Source organism: Mustela erminea, chromosome 4 (assembly GCF_009829155.1).
Source record: "Mustela erminea isolate mMusErm1 chromosome 4, mMusErm1.Pri, whole genome shotgun sequence".
NCBI lineage: Eukaryota > Metazoa > Chordata > Mammalia > Carnivora > Mustelidae > Mustela > Mustela erminea.
In genome coordinates this window covers 73006045-73027061 of record NC_045617.1, presented here as the reverse complement: position 1 = coordinate 73027061, position 21017 = coordinate 73006045, and the positions used below count along the sequence as shown (strand labels likewise).

The 21017-nt window shown below is 35.5% G+C and overlaps 1 protein-coding gene across 3 annotated transcripts in view; it reads right to left on the bottom strand.

Moving 5' to 3' along the window:
* Positions 1 to 21017, bottom strand: part of THEMIS (thymocyte selection associated) — a 189224-nt gene that overhangs the window by 132932 nt on the left and 35275 nt on the right. For all 3 annotated transcript variants that reach the window (XM_032339576.1, XM_032339577.1, XM_032339578.1), the window contains exon 2: positions 11327 to 11485. In XM_032339576.1, coding sequence (XP_032195467.1) covers positions 11327 to 11485 — 159 coding nt within the window. The remainder of the gene's footprint in view (positions 1 to 11326; positions 11486 to 21017) is intronic.

Below are 21017 nucleotides of genomic sequence, written 5' to 3'. Positions count from 1 at the left end.
TCCCATTATGCAAGGATATCTATGAGATATCAAAGCTAAACAGAGGAGGAGAGGGAGTCTCCATAAACTTGCTACTTAGATTTATCCCATCTGAGAGACAACTAATGTAATCCATCACATTAACAGGTCTCAGAAGAATATATAATCATATCAATAGACACAGGGAAAAAAGTGACAAAACCCAACATCCACTCAGAATAAAACAAACAACAATAACAACAAACTTCTCAGTAAATTAGGAATAAAACCAAAGTACCTCAGCTCAATAAAGAAAATCTTAAAAAATAAATAAATAAATAACCTATAGATAATATACATCATGTTAAGTAAATAGTTTTCTAGCTAAGATCAGGAACAAGGCTGTCCCCTCTCTCCACTTCTTTTCAACATTGTACCAGAAATCCTAACTAATGCAGTAAGACAAGGAAATAAAATGTATACTGAGTGGGAAAAACAAAATAAAACTATGTTCACAGGTAAAATGGTTGTCTATGTACAAAATGTGAAAGAATTGACCAAAAAACTCCTCAAATTAATAACTGAGTGTAGCAAGATTATAAGATAAAACATTAACATGCAAAAGCAATCACTTTCTTATACACTAGCAATGGACAAGTGGATTTTAAAACTAAAAACATAATACCTTATACATTAGCACCCCCAAAACAAAATACTTAGGTGTGGATTTAACAAAATATGTACAAGGTCTATGTGAGAAAGCTTACAAAATTATGATGAAAGAAATCAAAGAAATAAATAGATATTACATATTCATAAATAGGAGAACTTAATATTATTAAGATGTCAGTTTTTCCCAACTGCATCTACAGATTCAATGCAATGCCAATCAAAATCACAGCAAGTAATTTTGTCGACATTGAAACTGATGTTGTAATTTATATGAAGAGGCAAAAGACCCAGAATAGCCAACACAATGCTGAAGAAGAACAAAATCAGAGAACTGACACTACTCAACATCAAAACTTAATATAAAGCTACAGTAATCAAGATAGTACTGGTATCAAGATGGTACTGGGGCGCCTGGGTGGCTCAGTGGGTTAAAGCCGCTGCCTTCAGCCCAGGTCATGATCCCAGGATTCTGGAATCGAGCCCCGCATCGGGCTCTCTGCTCGGCAGGGAGCCTGCTTCCTCCTCTCTCTCTCTGCCTGCCTATTTGCCCACTTATGATCTCTATCTGTCAAATGAATAAATAAAACCTTTATAAAAAAAAGATAGTGTGGTATTGGTGAAAGAATAAACAAAGAGATCAACAGAACAGAACATAGTACCGAGAAACAGACCCACATAAATCAGTCAAATGATCCTTGACAAAGGAATGAAGGCAGTACAATGGAGAAAAGAAAGGTTTTCTTTAAATGATGCTGAAATAACTGAACATCCAAATGAAAGGAAACAAATATGGATACAGATCTTACACCCTTCACAAAAATTAATTCAACATGGATCATAGACCTAAATGTAAAATGCAAATCTATAAAACTTTGAGAAAATAACAGGAGAAGGTCTAGGTGACCTTGGGTTTGATGATGACTTTTTAGTTCTGACACCAAAGGCACAATCTATGAAAGAAATAATTTATTAGCTAGCCTCCATTAAAAAAAAAAATGTGTTCTGTAATTAATACTGAATGAAAGGATAAGCCACAGGATGGGAGAAAATATTTGCAAAAGACATATTTGAAAAAGCACTTATATCCAAAATATACAAAGAACTCTTAAAATTCAACAATAAGGAAACAAATGACCTGATTAAAAAGTGGGCAAAACCCTGAACAGACATTTAACCCAAGAATATATACAGATGGAAAATAAACATATGAAAGATGCTCAACATCAGATATCATTAGGAATTGAAAATGAAAACAATAATGAGATACCATAGGTATATATGTATTAGAATAGACAAAGTCCAAAACATTGACCATACGAAATACTGATGAGGATGTGGAACACCAGAATCTCCCATTCATTGCTGGTAGGTAAGCAAAATGGTGCAACCCTTTTGGAAGACAGTTTGGCAGTTACTTAAACTTTAAATAAATCAGAGGATTTATTGAAGAGAGGAGACTGCAATCTTTTTGGCTCTCAGTGGGAGATCTAGAATGGCCATTTTTGCTCTGATCTTCTGAAGAAGAGCAGAAAGCCTCTGGAACAAAAGCCACACAGAAGACTAGCTTATGCTGAAGGAAGCCTCCTGACAAGGGGTGGGGACCTCTGCTCAGGCAAAGACACCTGAGAAGCAGCACAGCCAGCCCCTCCCCCAGAAGACAGACTGGAAGAACAGGTGGAATACAACTTTATGGATCCCACAAGACTGTAAAACTCCAGCACCAGGAGAGAATAGTATATTGAGCTCCAGGTATTTTCTCATGACTCATTTATCTCTCATGAAAATTTTACATTTCTTTTTTTTTACCTTTACCCATTTCAATTAGATTTTTATTTTACCAACTTGTGTTTTTAAGTCACTTTTTAACTTTTATTTTTTACATCTACATTTTATAGATAGGCTTCATTTTAGTATTTTTTTAATATATATACGCTACTTATTTTGTCCTTTTTTCACTCTACTCAATTACATATATATGTAATTGAGTATATATATATATGAGTATATGTATACGTATATGTATGAGTATATGCATATGAGTATATGTATACTCATACATCTCTCCACTGGGGAAGGAAACAACCATTCATGTCCAAGAGGCATAGAGGACCCCACCCCAAATCAGTAAAAACAGATCAATATCCTGACATATAAGAGTGAAGCTTGCAAATATTAGAGAAAAAGAAGCTATCCTGAGAGTAGCTAGGGAGAGGGGTTCCTTACATATGGAGAGAGGAACATCAGAATAAATCCAACCTATCCACAGAAACTGGCAGGCCAGAAAGGGCTGGCAACATATATTCAGGGTAATAAATGAGAAGAGCATGCAGCCAAGAATACTTTATCCAGAAAGACTGTCATTCAGAATGGAAGGAGAGATAAATAGCTTCCAGGACAGAGAGAAACTGAAAAAATTTGTGACCACCAAGCCCGCCCCGCAAGAAATATTAAGGGAGCTACTGTAAGCAAAAAGAAACCCTAAAAACAACATAGACCAGAAAGAAACAGAGAAAAATCTACAGAAACGGTGACTTTATAGGCAATACAGTGACACTAAATTCATATCTCTCAATAGTTACTCTAAATGTAAATGGGCTAAATGCTCCAACCAAAAGACATAGTGTATCAGATTGGATTTAAAAAAGCAAGAAGCATCCATATGCTGCCTACAGGAGACCCATTTTAGATGTAAAGACACCTCCATCCTGAAAGTGAGGGGGTCTAGGACCATTTACCATACTAATGGACCTCAAAACAAAACTGGAGTAGCAATACTCATATAAGATAAATTATATTTTAAACCAAAGACTGTAGTAAGAGATGTAGAGGGACACTATATAAAGCTTAAAGGGTTATCCAGCAAAAAGATCTAATAATTGTAAATATTTATGCCCCTAACATGAGAGCACCCAATTATATAAACCAGTTAATAACCAAAATAAACATATTGATAATAATATAGTAATAGTAGGGGACTTCAACACCCTACTAACAGCAATAGTCAGACCATCTAAGTGGAAGATAAACCAGATGGACTTCACGGATATATTCAGAGTATACCATCCTAAAGCAACAGAATACACTTTCTTTTTGAGTGCACATGAAATATTCTCCAGAATAGATCACATATTGGGTCATAAATTAGGTGTCAAATGATACCAAAAGATTGAGATTACTCCCTGCATATTTTCAAACCACAATGGTTTGAAATTTGAACTCAATCACAAGAAGAAATTTGGAAGGAACTCAAACACTAGTAGGTTAAAGAGCATCCTGATAAAGAGTGAATGGATCAATCTGGAAATTAAAGAAGAACTTAAAATATTCATGGAAACTAATGAGAAGGGGAACACATTTGTTCAAAACCTCTGGGATATAGCAAAGGTGGTACTAAAAGGGAAGCACATAGAGATACAAGCCTCTCTCAAAAAATTAGAAAATCCCACATACATACACAAGCTAACCTTACATATAAAGGACCTGGAGGAAGAACAGCAAATAAAACTTAAACCAAAGAGGGGAAGAGAAATCATAAAGATTAGAACAGAAATCAACAAAATGAAAACCTGAAGAACAGTATAAGATATCAACAAAGCTAGAAGATGGTCCTTTGAAAGAATTAATAAGATCGATAAACCTCTGTCCAGACTTATCCAAAAGAAAGGGGAAAGGACCCAAATTAACAAAATTATGAGTGAAAGGGGAGAGATGATGACCAATACCAAAGAAATACTGATAAATGTAAGAACATACTATGTACAACTATATGCCAACAAATTAATGAACAACTATATGCCAACAAATGAAAGAAATGGATGCATCCCAGAAACTTATAAACTAACAAGGCTAAAACAGAAAATCTGAACAGACCAATAACCAGCAAAAAAATTGAAGCAGTAATCAAAACCCCCCCCAAAATAAGGTCAGATATCTTCCTAGAGGAATTCTACCAAATATTTAAAGAAGAATTAATACCTATTCTACTGAAGCTGTTGCAAAAAATAGAAATGGAAGGAAAACTTAAAAACTGATTATCTGAGGCCAACCTTACCTTGATCCCAAAACCAGACAAAGACCCCATCAAAAAGGAGAATGACAGACCAATATCCCTGGTGAACGTAGATGCTAAAATACTCACCAAAATACTAGCCAATAGGATCCAATAGTACCTTAAAAGGGTTATTCACCATGACCAGGTGGGATTTATTCCTGGGATACAAGGGTGGTCTAACATTCACAAATCAATCAACATGATAAATCACATTAATAAAAGAAAAAACAAGAACTATATGATCCTCTCAATTGATGCAGAAAAAGCATTTGACAAAATACAGCATCCTTTCTTGAATAAAACTCTTCAAAGTATAGGGACAGAGGGAACATACCACAATATCATAAAAGCCCATCAACAAAGGGCCCACAGCAAGTATCATTATCAATGGGGAAAAACTGAAAGCTTTTCCCTTAAGGTCAGGAACATGACAGTGATGCCCACTCTCATCACTATTGTTCAACATAGTACTAGAAGTCTTAACCTCAGCAATCAGACAACAAAAAGAAAATAAAAGGCATTCAAATTGGCAAAGAAGAAGCTAAACTCTCTCTCTTAGCAGATGAAATGATAGTTTATGTGGAAAACGCAAAGACTCCACCCCAAAATGGCTAGAACTCATATAGGAATTTAGTAAAGTGGCAGGATACAAAGTCAATGCACAGAAATCAGTTGCATTTCTATACACCAACAGTGAGACAGAGAAATTAAGATAAATTAAGGAATCAATCCCATTTACATTTGCACCAAAAACCAGGAGATATCTAGGAATATACCTAGGTAAAGATCTATACTCTAGAAACTACAGAACACTTATGAAAGAAATTGAGGAAAACACAAAGAGATGGAGAAACATTCCATTCTCATGGATTGGAAGAATAAACATTGATAAAATGTTAATGCTGCCCAGAGCAATCTAGACGTTCAGTGCAATCCCTATCAAAATACAGAGCTGGAGCAAACAATCCTAAAATTTGTATGGATCCAGAAAAGACCCCATGTAACCAAAGGAATGTTGGAAAAGAAATCCAAAACTGGCGGCATCACAATTCCAGGCTTGAAACTACATTACAAAGCTGTGATCATCAAGACAGCACGGTACTGGCACAAAAACAAACACATAGATCAATGGAACAGAATAGAGAGCCCCAAAATTGACCCTCAACTCTTTGCTCAACTGATCTTTGACAAAGCAGGAAAGAATATCCAAAGGAAAAAAGACAGTCTCTTCAATAAAGGGTGTTGGGAAAATTGGGTAGCCACCTGCAGAAGAATGAAAGTGGACCATTTTCTTACACCATACACAAAGATAAACTCAAAATGGATGAAAGATCTAAATGTGAGACAGGAATCTATCAAAATCCTAGGGAACATAGGCAGTAACCTTTTCAATCTTGGCCGCAGCAATTCTATGCAAGACATATCTCTAAAGACAAGGGAAACAAAAGCAAAAATGAACTATTGGAAGTTCATCAAGATAAAAAGCTTCTGCATGGCAAAGGAAGCAGTCAACAAAACTAAAAGGCAACCTACAGAATGGGAGAAGATATTTGCAAATGACATATCAGATAAAGGCCTGGTACCCAAGATCTATAAAAAAAAAAAAAAAGTATCAAACACCCAAAAATCAAATAATAGTCAAGAAATGGGCAGAAGACATGAACAGACACTTCACCAAAGAAGACATCCAAATGGCCAGCAGGCACATGAAAAAAATCCTACAAATCATTTACCATCAGGGAAATACAAATCAAAACTATGATGACATACTACCTTATACCAGTTAGAATGGCTAAAATTAACAAGACAGGGAACAACAAATGCTGGTGAGGATGCAGAGAAAGGGGAACTTTCTTACACTATTGGTGGGAATGCAAGCTGATACAGCCACTCTGGAAAACAGTATGGAAGTTCCTTAAGAAGGTAAAAATAGAACTACCCTAGTACCCAGCAATTGCATTACTGGGCATTTACCCCAAAGATACAGATATAGTGAAAAGTAGGAGCACATGTACCCCAATATTCACAGCAGCAATGTCTCCAGTAGCCAAACTGTGGAATGAACATCAACAAATGAATGGGTAAAGAAGAATGAATGGGTTCATATATACAATGGAATATTACTCACTCATCAGAAAGGATGAATACCTACCATTTATATCTATATGGATGGAAATGGAGGGTCTTAGGCTAAGTTAAATAAGTCAATCAGAAAAAGATAATTATCATATGGTTTCACTCATATGTGGAATGTAAGAAACCATGCAGACGATCATAGGGGGTAGGAGGGAAAACTGAATGGGAAGAAATCAGAGAGGGAAACAAACCAAGGGTTGCAGAAAAGGAGGTGGGTGGGGTGATGGGGTAATTGGGTTATGGGCAGTAAGGAGGGCATGTGATGTGATGAGCCCTGGGAGTTATATGTAACGAATCATTGAACACTATGTCAAAAACTAAATGATGTACTATATGTTGGCTACTTGAATTTAAATAAAAAAAAAAAAAGATAGACCATGCAAGTAGTAACCAAAAGAGAACTGTAGTAACTACATTAGTATCAGACAAAATAAACCTTAAAACAAAAATTTTACCAGAGACAAAGAATACTATAGAACAATAAAAAGGCCACCTTATCAAGAAGAGATAACAATTATAAGCACATATATACTTAACATCAGAGTCCCAGAATACACAAAGCAAAAGTTAACAGTAATAGTTGGAAACTTCAATAATAGTTGGAACTTTCAAAAATGGATAGATCTAGACAGAAGATTCTCAGGGAACAGGAAGACTTGAACAGCACTATAAACCAACAGACGTCTGTAGAACAATCCACCAAATAATAGCAGAATACTCATTCTTCTCAAGAGCACATGGAATATTCTCCAGGATAGGCCATGTGTTAAGCCATAAAACAAGTCTGAAAAAATTTAAGAGAATTGATAAAGTATGTCTTCTGACCACACCAGAATTCAGTTGAAATAAATAACAAAAGAAAATTTGGGAAATTCCCAAATAACAAAGGATGTTTAAAATATATATTAAAGTACTTTTTGAGTTTAATATCTAACTAGGAGTTTACATTGACAGTTTTAAATACAGTATAAACAAAGAGATGTTTCTGTTGAAATTAATTTTAAAATGTTAATGGCCTTAATTTCTCTTTCTCCCTAGTGCTAACATAGAAGAATTACTTCTATACTCGATCTTTCATCATCACCTCAGAGACCTCTTTGAAAGAAAGTATTCTGTAATCATCACTAATCACTTTTCCCTTCCACATTTGTCCTGATCCATACATTAAAACTAGTTTTGTAAATAATTTTTTCTAATTGTTGCTCAGTTGATACAAGCTTATCATGTCAACTGAAGACTCAAAAAATTCTAAATAGTAAGTCCCCAAATTAAAGTGCTAGTCAAAAGCTAAGTGGGAAATTGGCTTTATAGATTTTAGATTTGCCAATTTCCACAATCATGTGAGCCAATTCCCCAAAATAAATATATAATATATATTCTAAAATAAAAGGGGGGGGAGGTGGGAGTATGGGTTGTCCCAGTAATAGGTATTAAGGAAGACATGTATTGCATGGAGCACTGGGTGTTACATGTAAACAATGAATCATGGAACACTACACCAAAAACTAATGGCGTACACAATAAAAATTTTTAAAAAATTTAAAACTAAGTGTTTTCACTACTCTCATAAGAAACACTCCTTCTACTAGAAGATTTAGTCATTTTAACTTACTAAATATTTATATACATCATCTCCTAAACACTGTGGGGATCATAGCAGTAAATGAGATTCAGATTCTGTTGTTAGCAATGTTGTAATCTGTTAAGCAGTAGTCCACAAATAACTTCAATTACATTCAAAATGTAATAAATGCAATCATTAGGGCATGAAAGACTATAGTTATTTAAAAAGGGAATTGTTACATTCAACTAGAATACTCAGGAAAAGCTTTTCATAAAGCATTGGTCTGCAACCTTGACTGCTTATTAGTATCATCCTGGTCACTTTAAGATATTTTGGTAACCAGACTTCATTCCAGACCAAATAAATCAAAATATCACAGGCGAGTGGCCTGAGAATCAGGATATTTTAAACCTCCCTAGGTGATTTCCAGTGTGCAGCCATGTTTGAGAACCATTGCTATAAAGGATGGGGTTACGTAAGGAAGGAGTCAATAGAATTTAAAACTAGGCAAAATTCCAGTAGAAAGGAAGAAATACTGGAACACTTGGAATAATCCTCTCCTCACACAGCTTATTTATTTTCATTCTCCAAATCTGAGCTCAAGTATAACATTTTTCAAAAGCTTTGAAAAACTTGACTCCACTTGATAACAGTATTAAACCTGACACTTGATATGTGACAAGTACCATTCTGAACACTTCAAATATATTTCAATGTTCAATTCTCTCCAAAATACTAGAAGATAGATAGTATTATTATTCCCATTCTACATGAGAAGAGAGTAAGTAATTTGGCAAGGTTATACAACTAACAAATGGCAGAGTTGAAATTCAAATATATGTAATGACTCCAAAGTCCATGTTCTGAAACATGACCAACAGAGTTAGATATTCCTTATCAAGACTCTCATGGAACCCATGCATATCTCTCCTCTCCCTCCTCCCTTATCCTTCTCCTTTTCCCTCCTCCTCCTTTCCTCCCCCTCCCTTTTCCTCTGGAAACCAAGGATATTTCATTCACACCATGAATCACATAATATTTTAAGTGTCTCCTAGATTTTTCTCCTCCACTAATCATTTATTTGCTCATTTCACTCATTCATCCATTCAATACATGACTACTGAAAAAATGCTTGGTACTATATATAAACTCATATATGTCATACTTTATTTGCCAAAAAGTTTTAGTCTAAAGCAGAAGTCAACAAACTACAGTCCACAGGCCAAATTCTACTGGCCAGCTATCATTGTAGGTACAATTTTTATTGGACCACAGCCACATCCGTTGGTTTATGTATCATCTTTAGCTCCCTTCATGTTACAGCATCAGAGTGGAATGGTAGTGACAGAGATCATCTGGTGGCAAAGTCTAAAATATTTACTATCTGGTTCTTTTTTTTTCCTAGATTTCATTTGTTTATTTGACAGATAGAAATAACAAGTAGGCAGAGAGGCAGGCAGAGAGAGAGAGGGGGAAGCAGGCTCCCCACGGAGCAGAGAGCCGGACATGCGACTTAATCCCAGGACCCTGGGATCATGACCTGAGCTGAAGGCAGAGGCTTTAACCCACTGAGCCACCCAGGTGCCCCACTATCTGGTTCTTTATAAAAAACATTTGCCAACCTCTGGTCTGGAGAATAAGACAAATGAGAAAATCATCAATGACTACCCAATGCTATTGGTGAAAAAGATATTGAGAACATAAAAGAGAGATACCTAGAGTAGGTTAGGGCAGCAGCAAAAGCATTACAGAGGATATGGTATTTGAGCTCATTTTGGAAGGGTGAGTAGAGTCAACTAGACAAAGAGAAGCAACCAGATGTTTCAGTAAGATCAGACGCGGAAGTTTAGCAGTGATCCAGGGAGCCAGATTCTTTTACAATAGGAATAAAGAGAATAAATATATTTAAGAGATATTAGTCCTATATAACTTTATGAAATATCTTTGATTTCTTCATTCTCACTAGCATAGTATGTAATGCATACAGTTAGAACTCATTAAGTATTTGTTAACAGATAATATTAAGTCTTAAATGAAGAATATTTATTAAAAGGGGAAAAATAATTTACCTTCTAGTAGTCCTTACAAAGCACTGATGTGGAGAAAAAAATGAACCCTCATGCACTATTGGTGAGAATGCAAATGGGTGTAGCCACTGAGGAAAACAGTATTGCATTTCCTCAAAAAAATTGAAAATAGAGCTTCCATATGATCCAGTAATTCCACTACTGGATATTTATCCAAAGAATACAAAAATACTAATTCAAAAAGATGCATGCACCCCTATGTTTACTGAAGCATTATTTACAAGAGCCAAATTATGGAACTATGGAATCAGCTCAAGTGTCCACTGATAGATGAATGGATAAAGAAGATGTGGTATATATCTGTGTGTATGTGTGTGTGTGTGTGTGTGTGTGTGTGTACACATATGGTGTATATATATTGGAATATTATTCAGCCATAAAAAGGATGAAATCTTACCATTTGCAATAACATGGATGGATCTAGAAAGTATAATGCTAAGTGAAATAAGTCAGTTAGAGAAAGACAAATACCATATGATTTCGCTCATATGTGGAATTAAAAATAAACAAAACAAATGAAACAAAGAAAAAAGAGACAAGCCAAAAACAGACTCTTAACTATAGAGAATAAAATGATAGTTACCAGGCAGGAGGTAGAGGTGGGTGACTGAGTGAAACAGGTGAAGGGGATTAAGAGTATACCTATCAGGATGAGCACTGAGAAATGTATTAACGGTTGAATCACTGTCCCGTACACCTGAAACTCATATAACACTGCATTTAAAAAAAACAAAAAAGAATTCTAGTTTTTTTAATCCACTACCCTATAGTGAAAAGAAAGCTACCACTTGTTTTCAACTGTATAGATGCATAATAACCATAGTTTTATAAATGTGAAATGGTTGCAGTATACTGTACCTGGAAAATTCATAGGCAGCTCAAATGGTTGTAGAGGCTCACAACCCTCAATGTGCTCAGAAATTTCAGCTATGATCTTCTTAATTTTGAGATCAGTAACTTTAATCACTTCTCCTGTTGACAAACAGCATTCATTTCCAAACATTTCATAAATGGAACCTTAAAAAAAAAAAAAAAGAAGAGTTAGAACAGCTTTAAAAAAAAAAAAGAATTAAATCAGGGAGAATGAAGTAGGAGTCTAAAGCTTCATATAAAGTGTTTCTATTCAGTTCCTCTCCTAGCTACCTACTAAACAGGAATTTAATCAAGCTTGGCAAAATGTACAGCATGTACCAAGAAAAATATTAGATTTTCACACCATCCACTGGGCAAAGTATAAACAACCTTATTTTTGTTATTATTGTAAATTAGATTTATGGTTTCCTCAGCACCTTTAGCTCATCATTCCAAGGTCAAACTACAAACATATCTTCCCTTGCTGGGATTTATGATCTATTTTTGCTGGGTCACTGAATTAGGCTCATGTGAATCAACAGTGATCTAAGTATGTATTGCAAACAAGGTTGTAATACAATCCAAGATTCAAAGACAGAGTCTATACACTAGGGCCTTCCTTATATTAAGAGCATCATATCTATTTATTAAACCTGTTTCTCTTTGTTTTCATGAATATAAGACTTTTTGACCATTCTCTCTCTCAATTTTTGACAAGTTGGAAATATCTCTTGGTATCTTTATGGCAATAGGGGGCAGAACAGCCCAGATAAACTGAAAAGCTTCATTTCAGTTCAGAATTTCAGTCTTTTCTCTAACAAACCTCTTATCATAGATACTAAAGCTAAGCTTTTCACCCGTTTATTTTCCTTTTAGATCTCCTGATGGAAGATGAGTGAGCAGTGAAATAACCAGAAAATAAACAACAGAACGGAGGAAATGCAAAAACCTGGATAATCTACCCAAAGTAAAAGGAGAACCACTCCAAAATTACATCTTTAATATATTATTACTTTTCAACTGAGCATTAAATGAAAGGTTGATGTAAAGAAACATTACAGTACTGTGGGAATTTAAACGTATCAATTTTTCCCTACCCCCAATATAATTTATATCCTCTTTACCACACTAAAATGTGAACAATAGAAGTATGAGATTTCAGGTTGGTTTGCTTTCCGAATTCTTCTCTATTGAACCCCCCTCTCACAGAATCTTACCTGATACATAGCACCTAAAACATTGTTGTAGCATTAATGATTATCATAAAAGTTATTAAGCCTGTCATCCAATCTAGCATTAAACAACTCTGTGATTGTATTAGAGTGTCAGCAGGGAACAGGGAGCACACTCATATTGAATAATTTAAGGAGATTTTAACAAAGGGGCAATTTACACAGAGGCACTGCCAGTTCTAGGTAACACAAGAAAATAAATATTCTGACCTCACTCTTCTTCCTCCATCTGATCCTTTGCCAGGGTACCGTCCTTTGGCCAAATTAAGCCAGAAGCCAGAGGACAAGGGAGCTACTGATGCCACCACAGAAGTCAGCCCCCAAGGTCGAGAGTGGAAATGGAAGTCCAGCACACCATCCTTACTGCCCATTATTGAATGAGGGCCATTTTTGCAAATATGCTAGTATGTCTGCTCCCCAATTTCTGAGTATGTACTTCCATAACTCTCTGCTTTTCTAATACTATTTCCTTAACTATATATGTGTTCCTATCTCTCATTAATTCCCAAATACGGTGTTTTCCGCTATCTCCAATCTTTTGTGGAACAACTGGGGTACTAAAGACATAGCAATAAATCTATAGTGACATTTTCCTCCAATGAACTTAGAACAGTTATTTTCTACGATCCTCATTTGGCAATTAATCACGTACTAACATTTATATCTTCAGTATTATCTCATCCTGTACTTAACTTTTTATGACTTTAGTTTTTATTACTCCCAATTCAAGTTAAACTTCATGAAAGACAATATTGCATCATATTATTGCATAACTACAACACACCAACTGCCCTTCCTTATTCATTCAGTAAACTTTAATGGAAACCTACTATGTGTCAAGCATTGTGATTAGCAGTAGGTAATGGAGATAAAATGCATAATCTTTTCCTCCCAAGAAGTGCTATCTTGAAGCAAGGAGACAAGTAAACAGACTGTACAATAGATTATAAGAAAGTTATAACATAGAAAATACAGAGCATTGTGGGAGAATCCTGGAAGCATTTAATTAAACAATTACAAGGTAGAGAGATTAGGAAAGGGTTCCTGGAAACTACAAATGAACTGAGGGGTTTTTTTTTCTTTTCATTTCTTTTTTTTTCAGATTTACTTATTTATTTGAGAAAGAGAGAGAACTTGGCCAGGGAGGAGGAGGGGTAAAAGGGGCAGAGGTAGAGGGAGAGGGAGAGAGAATCTCAAGTAGACCACGTGCTGAACATGGAGCCTGCCATAGGGCTTGATTCCAGGACCTTGATATCACAACCTGAGCTGAAACCAAGAGTCAGACACTTAACTGACTATGCCACCCAGATGCCTTAAGTTGAGCTGAGTTTTAAAGGAAGCAACACAAGATGTTGGGGCAGGCAGAGGAAATAGTATTTGAAAAGGTACTGAGATGTAAAAGAGCTTGACACATTCTGGCAATTTCAAGTATTTTGTTAAGTCTCAAATGTAAGTAAGAATAGGATAAGAAAGGAGACTAGAGAAGAAAAAGAAGCCCAGATCATACAACATCTTTATGAGATTACCAATAAACAAAAAGTTCAAAGTCTGATGCAAAGTCAGAAAACCTAAGTTTTCAGTTATCATGATCCAGGAACTGATACCAATTTAATAAGAGGTCATATGTATCTAGGTGCTTACTATCCAAAGTGTGGTCAACTACAGTACCTGGAAGCTTGTTAGAATCTTGGCCAGACCCCAGATGTGCTGAATCAGAACCTGCGTTTTTAACGAGATCTCCAGATGAAAGCAGTGATCTGGGTTAAAAATGCATAACTGAAAGTCTCTGTCTTGAGACTGTTGCAAAACTAACCAGGAAAGGAAGGACATGCCACACAAAAGCATTCAATGTCATTGAGGTGAAGGATGTTGTAAGTGGGGACAAGTAAAATGAAAGATTTTAAGTAGGGAATTGACATGATAAGATTTTTCTTTGTCACATGAAATAGAATATTAACTGAAGTCTGTTGGGTTCAATTTCAACGCAATGAGTGTCTAATTATAAATGTAAAGTATATCAAACTCACTGACTTGGAATGCCATCTTTCTCTCAAAGGTTCCACTGGAATTCAAAATTAAAAGATGAATTTATGTGAGATTACTTATCAATTTACAGGAATAGAGGCCAGAGAATTCTAAGAAGAGAAAACTATTTTGGTCACCACACAAGCTTTTGACTCTTCAGGTCTCTTTCCAAGAATCTCTCCTTTGGGTTTAAAAAAAAAAAAAAAAAGAGTCACCCCTTTAAGTCATATAAGGAAAAGAACCTCATGCAAATACTAATCTTTTACATTTATCTTTAATTATTTGTGACTTTCAATTTTCTCTACCCAAGTATGGTGTTAATTCATTTTTAATAAAGAAAGTGGTTGCTGATACACAACACTTGGAAGTTATGTCCATGAAAGGAGACAAGAATGTACAGCAACTTCAAATCCCTGAAACTTGAAGGGTTCCTGTCTTTTGTTATCACCAATATAATGTCTCCTAAAATATATTTTTTCCTCAGTGAAAATATAAAATGGTTAATTTTTAAAATAGCCAACTTTCATAATCTTAGAACAAGCAAATATAACATATGTAATTGCTTTTTAAAAATTAGCTGAGATATGTCTGAACTACATGTTTATGTATAATACAGATGTAGATATTAAAATAGTTTTCATTTCATTTTCACCATGACATGTATTTTGAATATGCAAATCTAAAATCTATTAAATCTTTATAGACTGATTCTTCCCAAGTCAGAGCATATGTATTCAGGATAATGCCAAACATCAGAGAAAGCTGGAACAAAGCAGGCTGTTTTCAGTGATCAAACATCGCCCCTGAAGGCTGTAATGAAAGAGCCATGTGCCTTTGAAATCACCTTTCCTGTAATGCTACTTTGCTCAATAAAAATGACACATTAATATCCTTTTATGAGCTCATCCCTTATTTGACAATCCATACAAGCAATGCTATGATCACACTGGAACAGCCAAGACAGTTGATTCAATAGATTTTCCTCCATCTGCGATAGCAAGTTTAAAACTTACCTCGTTTAGAGGCTCTTTTTCCCCTTTTCTCAAGATGTACTCATTCCTTCCATTCTCCACTGCTTTCCCCTGTCCTACCAGGCCACTTACTCACCCTCTTACCCCCCACCTTTCAAAGTTCAATCAATCCTGAAGATTCAGCTCATATCCATCACCTTCTTCAAAGTCTTTCTTGATCCCTACATCTAGGTGAGAATTAGTTCTCTCCTCTGCCCTCTAAAGCAGTTTGCATGTATCTCCATTATAGCCCCTATGTGATTATTATCATAGCCAGCTATTGGGATATCATTTCTATCCACTGAAATTATGAATATTTTAGAATTTATCATGAGTTCCTAGAGATATGTCTTAACTATATTTATACCCATCCTCACAATCCACACAACTAGTAATACAGTTTTTGACACTTAGTGGATCCTTAGTGAATGTTGAATTATACATACCTTAGCTTTACTGTAAAATGACAATAAATTATTGTGACTAGAGTAGAAAGCATAGTCAACCAAAGCTTTGGCATGAGTTATGTTTTCATTTGGTATGTTTAATAGCAAATGTACAAGCATATATGAGATTAGCTAGCAAAGGCATATTAGAATGGACTATTCTAATATGAATCTCTTACTTATTAAGTTTCCCACTTTACCATTAGGTTTACTATTTTTATGTTGCTGAACTTGAGGCTGGTGCTCATGAAATAATCTGAGATAGGTTTAGGAGAGTTAAGAAATTACATGTGCAAAGTTTGATTGATACTCTATGATAGTGTATGTAGAGCCATGCCAGATTGGGCTTGCTGGTGAAGATGTGTCTTTGCTCCTCATAAACGGGTGTGATTATTCTTTCTTTGCTTAAGGGTTGTGCAAATTACCAAGAAGAAGTATTCCTACAAAGGAAACATAGAAGTGTGAAATAATTTTATTAACAATGCTGTCCCTAGACTTGGTGGTTGATAAGGCATTCAGAGACCATAAAAGTAATAAGTTCAATTTTCCAAATGAATCTCTAGATAGTTTACTATAGGCATAAAGCTTGAAGTGGCCTATGATTGTGACAGACATTTACATAGCCAGCCAGTCTCCCATAAAAAGACTGTCTCCATCTCCTGTAGAGCAGAGCAAAGTTATTCTCACTGTATGAAGAATATGCCTAAAAATACTTAAGCATGATACTGGAATGCACTGTGGAAATGAGTAAGCATGAAACAACAATCTTGCAGTTTTACTAGGGCTAGATTCTACCAGTTCACACTGGATATCCACAGTGAGGTGTATAAATCTGAATGTTGACAGGAAATGATCTTATAAAGTCATACAGACTCTTTTAACCCATTGCCACAATACCAATATAAAGTATACTGGTGGGCATCATCAGATGCCCAGCAAAACGTTGGCATCAGGTAGTAAGAAAAGTGATGGCCACACTAAGAAAAATTAAGGTATAATAATCTCTCTCACCTCTAAGAATATGGGGTTCTTCTTGTGAGGCGGAAATTGAAGTGTTATGCAGGAAGCCAAGCCTAAACACAGAAATATGCTAGAAACTGTAGTGAATGTTGTTGAGTCTTAAAAAGTATAAACATGAGGGATGCCTGAGTGGGGTAGTGGTGAAGCACCCAACTCTTGATTTCAGTTAAGATTGTGAGTTCAGGGTCGTGAGATCAAGCCCCACTTTGGGCTCCGCATTCAGTGGGGAGTCTGCTTGAGATTCTCCCACTCCCCCTCTGCTCCTGTCACTGCCCCCATGCTCGCTCTCTCTCTCTCTCCCTCTCTCTAATTAAAAAAATAATTTTTTAAAGTATAAATATGGAAGAGCAATGAAAACCACAAACAGGCTGGAAAGGCTGAGGCCTGAGAGCCAATATAGCAAATTAAAATAGTAGTGAGGCCAGCAATTAGAAAATGTCCACTTTTCAATCAGTCTGTGTGATGTGTGTGACACTTAAATGACTAAGTTTTAGTGGCCGAGGAACAAAAATGCATAGTTTCAGATGCTAGCTAAAAACTTGATATTTGTCTAATGGCAGAATCAATGTAATAGATTCAATAAACTGTGATGAAATTTTGCATGTTGGGTATAAGGACAGAAGTCATCATTGTGTCTCTTTGTGTTAACAATTATCAGAGCAAAGGGATTTGGGATGTGTACCTATGAAATGAATATCCCTCCTACACATCAATGAAACATTTCCCTATGGTGATGAAACAAATCAGTGATTCTACATCTCCTGACACCACCACTGACCAAAATTCCCCGTGTTATACCAAGTTCTAACCCTCAAAATGATATCATAAATACTATTATAATTTTTTATATGAACAATGTTTCATTGGGAGCTTATTATTTTAGGAAGAACTTGGTTTCAAGTACATTTTATGTACTTTAATATAATTGCCTATACTTTATATCCTAAATATTAAATATAGCTACTACAGACTTCTATAGCCATTTAAAATAATAAACCTGTTCTCTTCATCTCATTTAATGAATATAAATATACTGATTGAATTGATTATACATGGGCTCCAATGCACTGTAATGTGTTCATCCAATGCATAAAAGTTAAGCTTCACTGTATTATAAATTTTCCTTAAGTTCATTAGCATTGAACACCTCATTAAGTATTCTGCTTATGAAATATGGTTTAGACATTGAGAGTAAAAGTTTAGAAACTTTTATAAGAATTTTGAAGTTATTTTATGCTCACTGTATTAAATAATAAAAATATCTTTGTATTTTGTATGTTTTTCATTTTTTAACTTCTTAATAATAACTCATTCATACTGCATCTTATTAAAGTACCAGTCCATAATGGATTGGGAAAACAAAGAAATTGGACCTTCAACACAGTAGGTTGGCCCTAAGCCATTAAGTACAAATGTATGACCATAGTCAGTGCAGGAATCAGGAAGTAGTCTCAGAAAGTTCGAAAGTTAGAGTGAAATTTGAACACACTGGAAAAAGAAAGTTATAAATGAATAGACTAAGTCCTAAGCAGTATTATTAACTAATCTATCTCAATGTCACCAGCTGCCTGAGTGCCCTGACTAAAAAACACAGGAATTTTAATCAACTTGACAGTAATAGTTCTAATTGAAAATTATTACATTGGCATTCTAATTTGTACATTATAATCTTCTGATTGTATGAGGCAGTGCTTGAACCTAATTGACCCTGGATGCTTTGAGTTTTTGGACCTACACAGCTAAGGTGCAAAACCCTGAGCAGGTGAAGTCTCTAGGCAATGAATTCCATGAGTTCTATCTAACTAGAGTGCCAAGTATTCCACACTAGAGAGATGGCAAATATCTAGACTATATTATACCATTTTCTCTCCCCATCACTAGTCACCCATGGCACATTTCCAGCTGAATCAAAATAAGGCCTAGTAATCTTCCTCAACGTGACGTTCCAGGTGACTAACCATCAAGTGAAGACAGCATACCAGGTATGAATTACTTCCAGCCCATTCCTGCACTATCTTGCTTTAAGCTTTACTGGCTGATTAGATAGATAGATAAATTTTTAATTATTTTTATTTTATTTTATCACTATTTATTTATTATATTATATTATTTATTATAGTTATTTTTATTATTTTTATTTTAAAGATTTTTAATCCTTGGATTAAGCTAAATTTTTAAAGAATTGTATTTATTTCTTTGTTAGAGAGAGAGCACAAGTAGGGGAAGCAGCAGGCAGAGTGAGAAGAAGGCTTCCTACTGAGCAAGAAGTCTAATGCGGTATTCGATCCCAGGACCCTGGGATTAGTCTCTGAGCCGAAGGCAGATGCTGAACCGACTGAGCCACCCAGGCATCCCAGATTGAGCTAATTTACTACCACGGGCTTAGTTACAAGAAATCAGGCAGAAGAATGCAGACTCCCTGAATCTATCTTTTTTCCAGGGCGGCTGTGTGTACTGAGGCATAAAACACTTAACTTGATAACAATCACAACTTCATATAGCCCAATGGCAGCCAGGGGATGTTTCAATTTCATTTACATCTCCAAGCACAGTGCTGCTAATTCTAAAGATCTCTTGAATCTCTGAGTTTCAGTGTCAGACAGGAGCTTAAATACCATCTTATCCTATCAATGTTATTACAAAAACTGAGTCCCTATACAGTATATCTACCAAGGAGTTGTCCAAACTGTATATGAACACTTTCACTGATTGAACTCCAACTATTTCAAGGTAAATTACTCTACTTTTGAGCCATTCTGACTATAAAAAAGCTCTGCATTTTATTAAGAGCAATATGTACTCTTATAGGATATACCCTTTAGAACTATTTTTAACCACTGATATCATACAGAAAGCATTTCTTTTTTTTTTAATTTTATTTATTTATTTGAGAGAAGAGAGAGTATGAGCAGGGGAAGGGCAGAGGGAGAAGCAGACTCCCCTCTGAGCAGGGAGCCCGATGTGGACCTCCATCCAGGACTTGGGATCACGACCTGAACCAAAGACAGATGCTTAACCAAATGAGCTACTTAGGTGCTCCTTTATTCTTTTTTTTTTTTTTTAAGTGTTTTATTTATTTAACTAATCTCTATACTGAAAGGGATCTCGAACTCATGACTCCGAGATCAAGTCACACACTCTTTGGATTGAGCCAGCCAGACATCGCCCATTTAATTCCTCTACAAAGCAGCCTTAAAATGTTTGAAACATAGCTGTCACAGTTGTCCTTTCTAACAAAGCTGTCAAACAACTGAAATATGTTTGGGACCACTCCTCAGAGCATAGGCTGCCCCATTACATAACTACTTATAGCACCACTTACATGGATGTGCATGGCATTCTCAGAGATGCGTAATGTGTATCCTGCCTCTCAAAAGGCGTGCCCTTGTGTGTGCCAGGGAACAGTCCATCGTGCCTATCGAGGATGAAACTGGCCACAAAACTAAAAATCTTTGTGCGAGCAATAAGGCAGCTATTTCACACTAGCAACGTTTGGCTTTATCAACCAGTGAGTCAAAGTAATTTCTATAAAACAAAAAGTAAAAATGTCCTACAGCTGAGTAGTAAATTGAAACAAATAATTCCTCACTAGTAACTGGATTCCTCTCTGCATTTCTTCTACTATTAAAGCCAGGACATGAAGTTTATTTCTCCCGTCAAGGAGAGAGATTTAGTCATTATTTAGGTCTGAGACACAAAAAATTTTTCAATACTTGGGGAGATTATAATCCTGAAAAGAGATTTTACTGGAAGAGGACAATTTTTTTTCTTTTTTTCCCACAACTGCCAAAACCTTTTTATGTGACTATAAGAATCAAATAATGGAAGATTATCATATTGTAGACAAGGGAGACTCAGTGCCTGACATAAAGGAATTGTCTGTCTGGCTACAAAAGAATTAGGATTTTTTTTTAAATTGCAAAGATGAAAAAAAAATCCAATACCCTATTTTTTATTTCCAAAA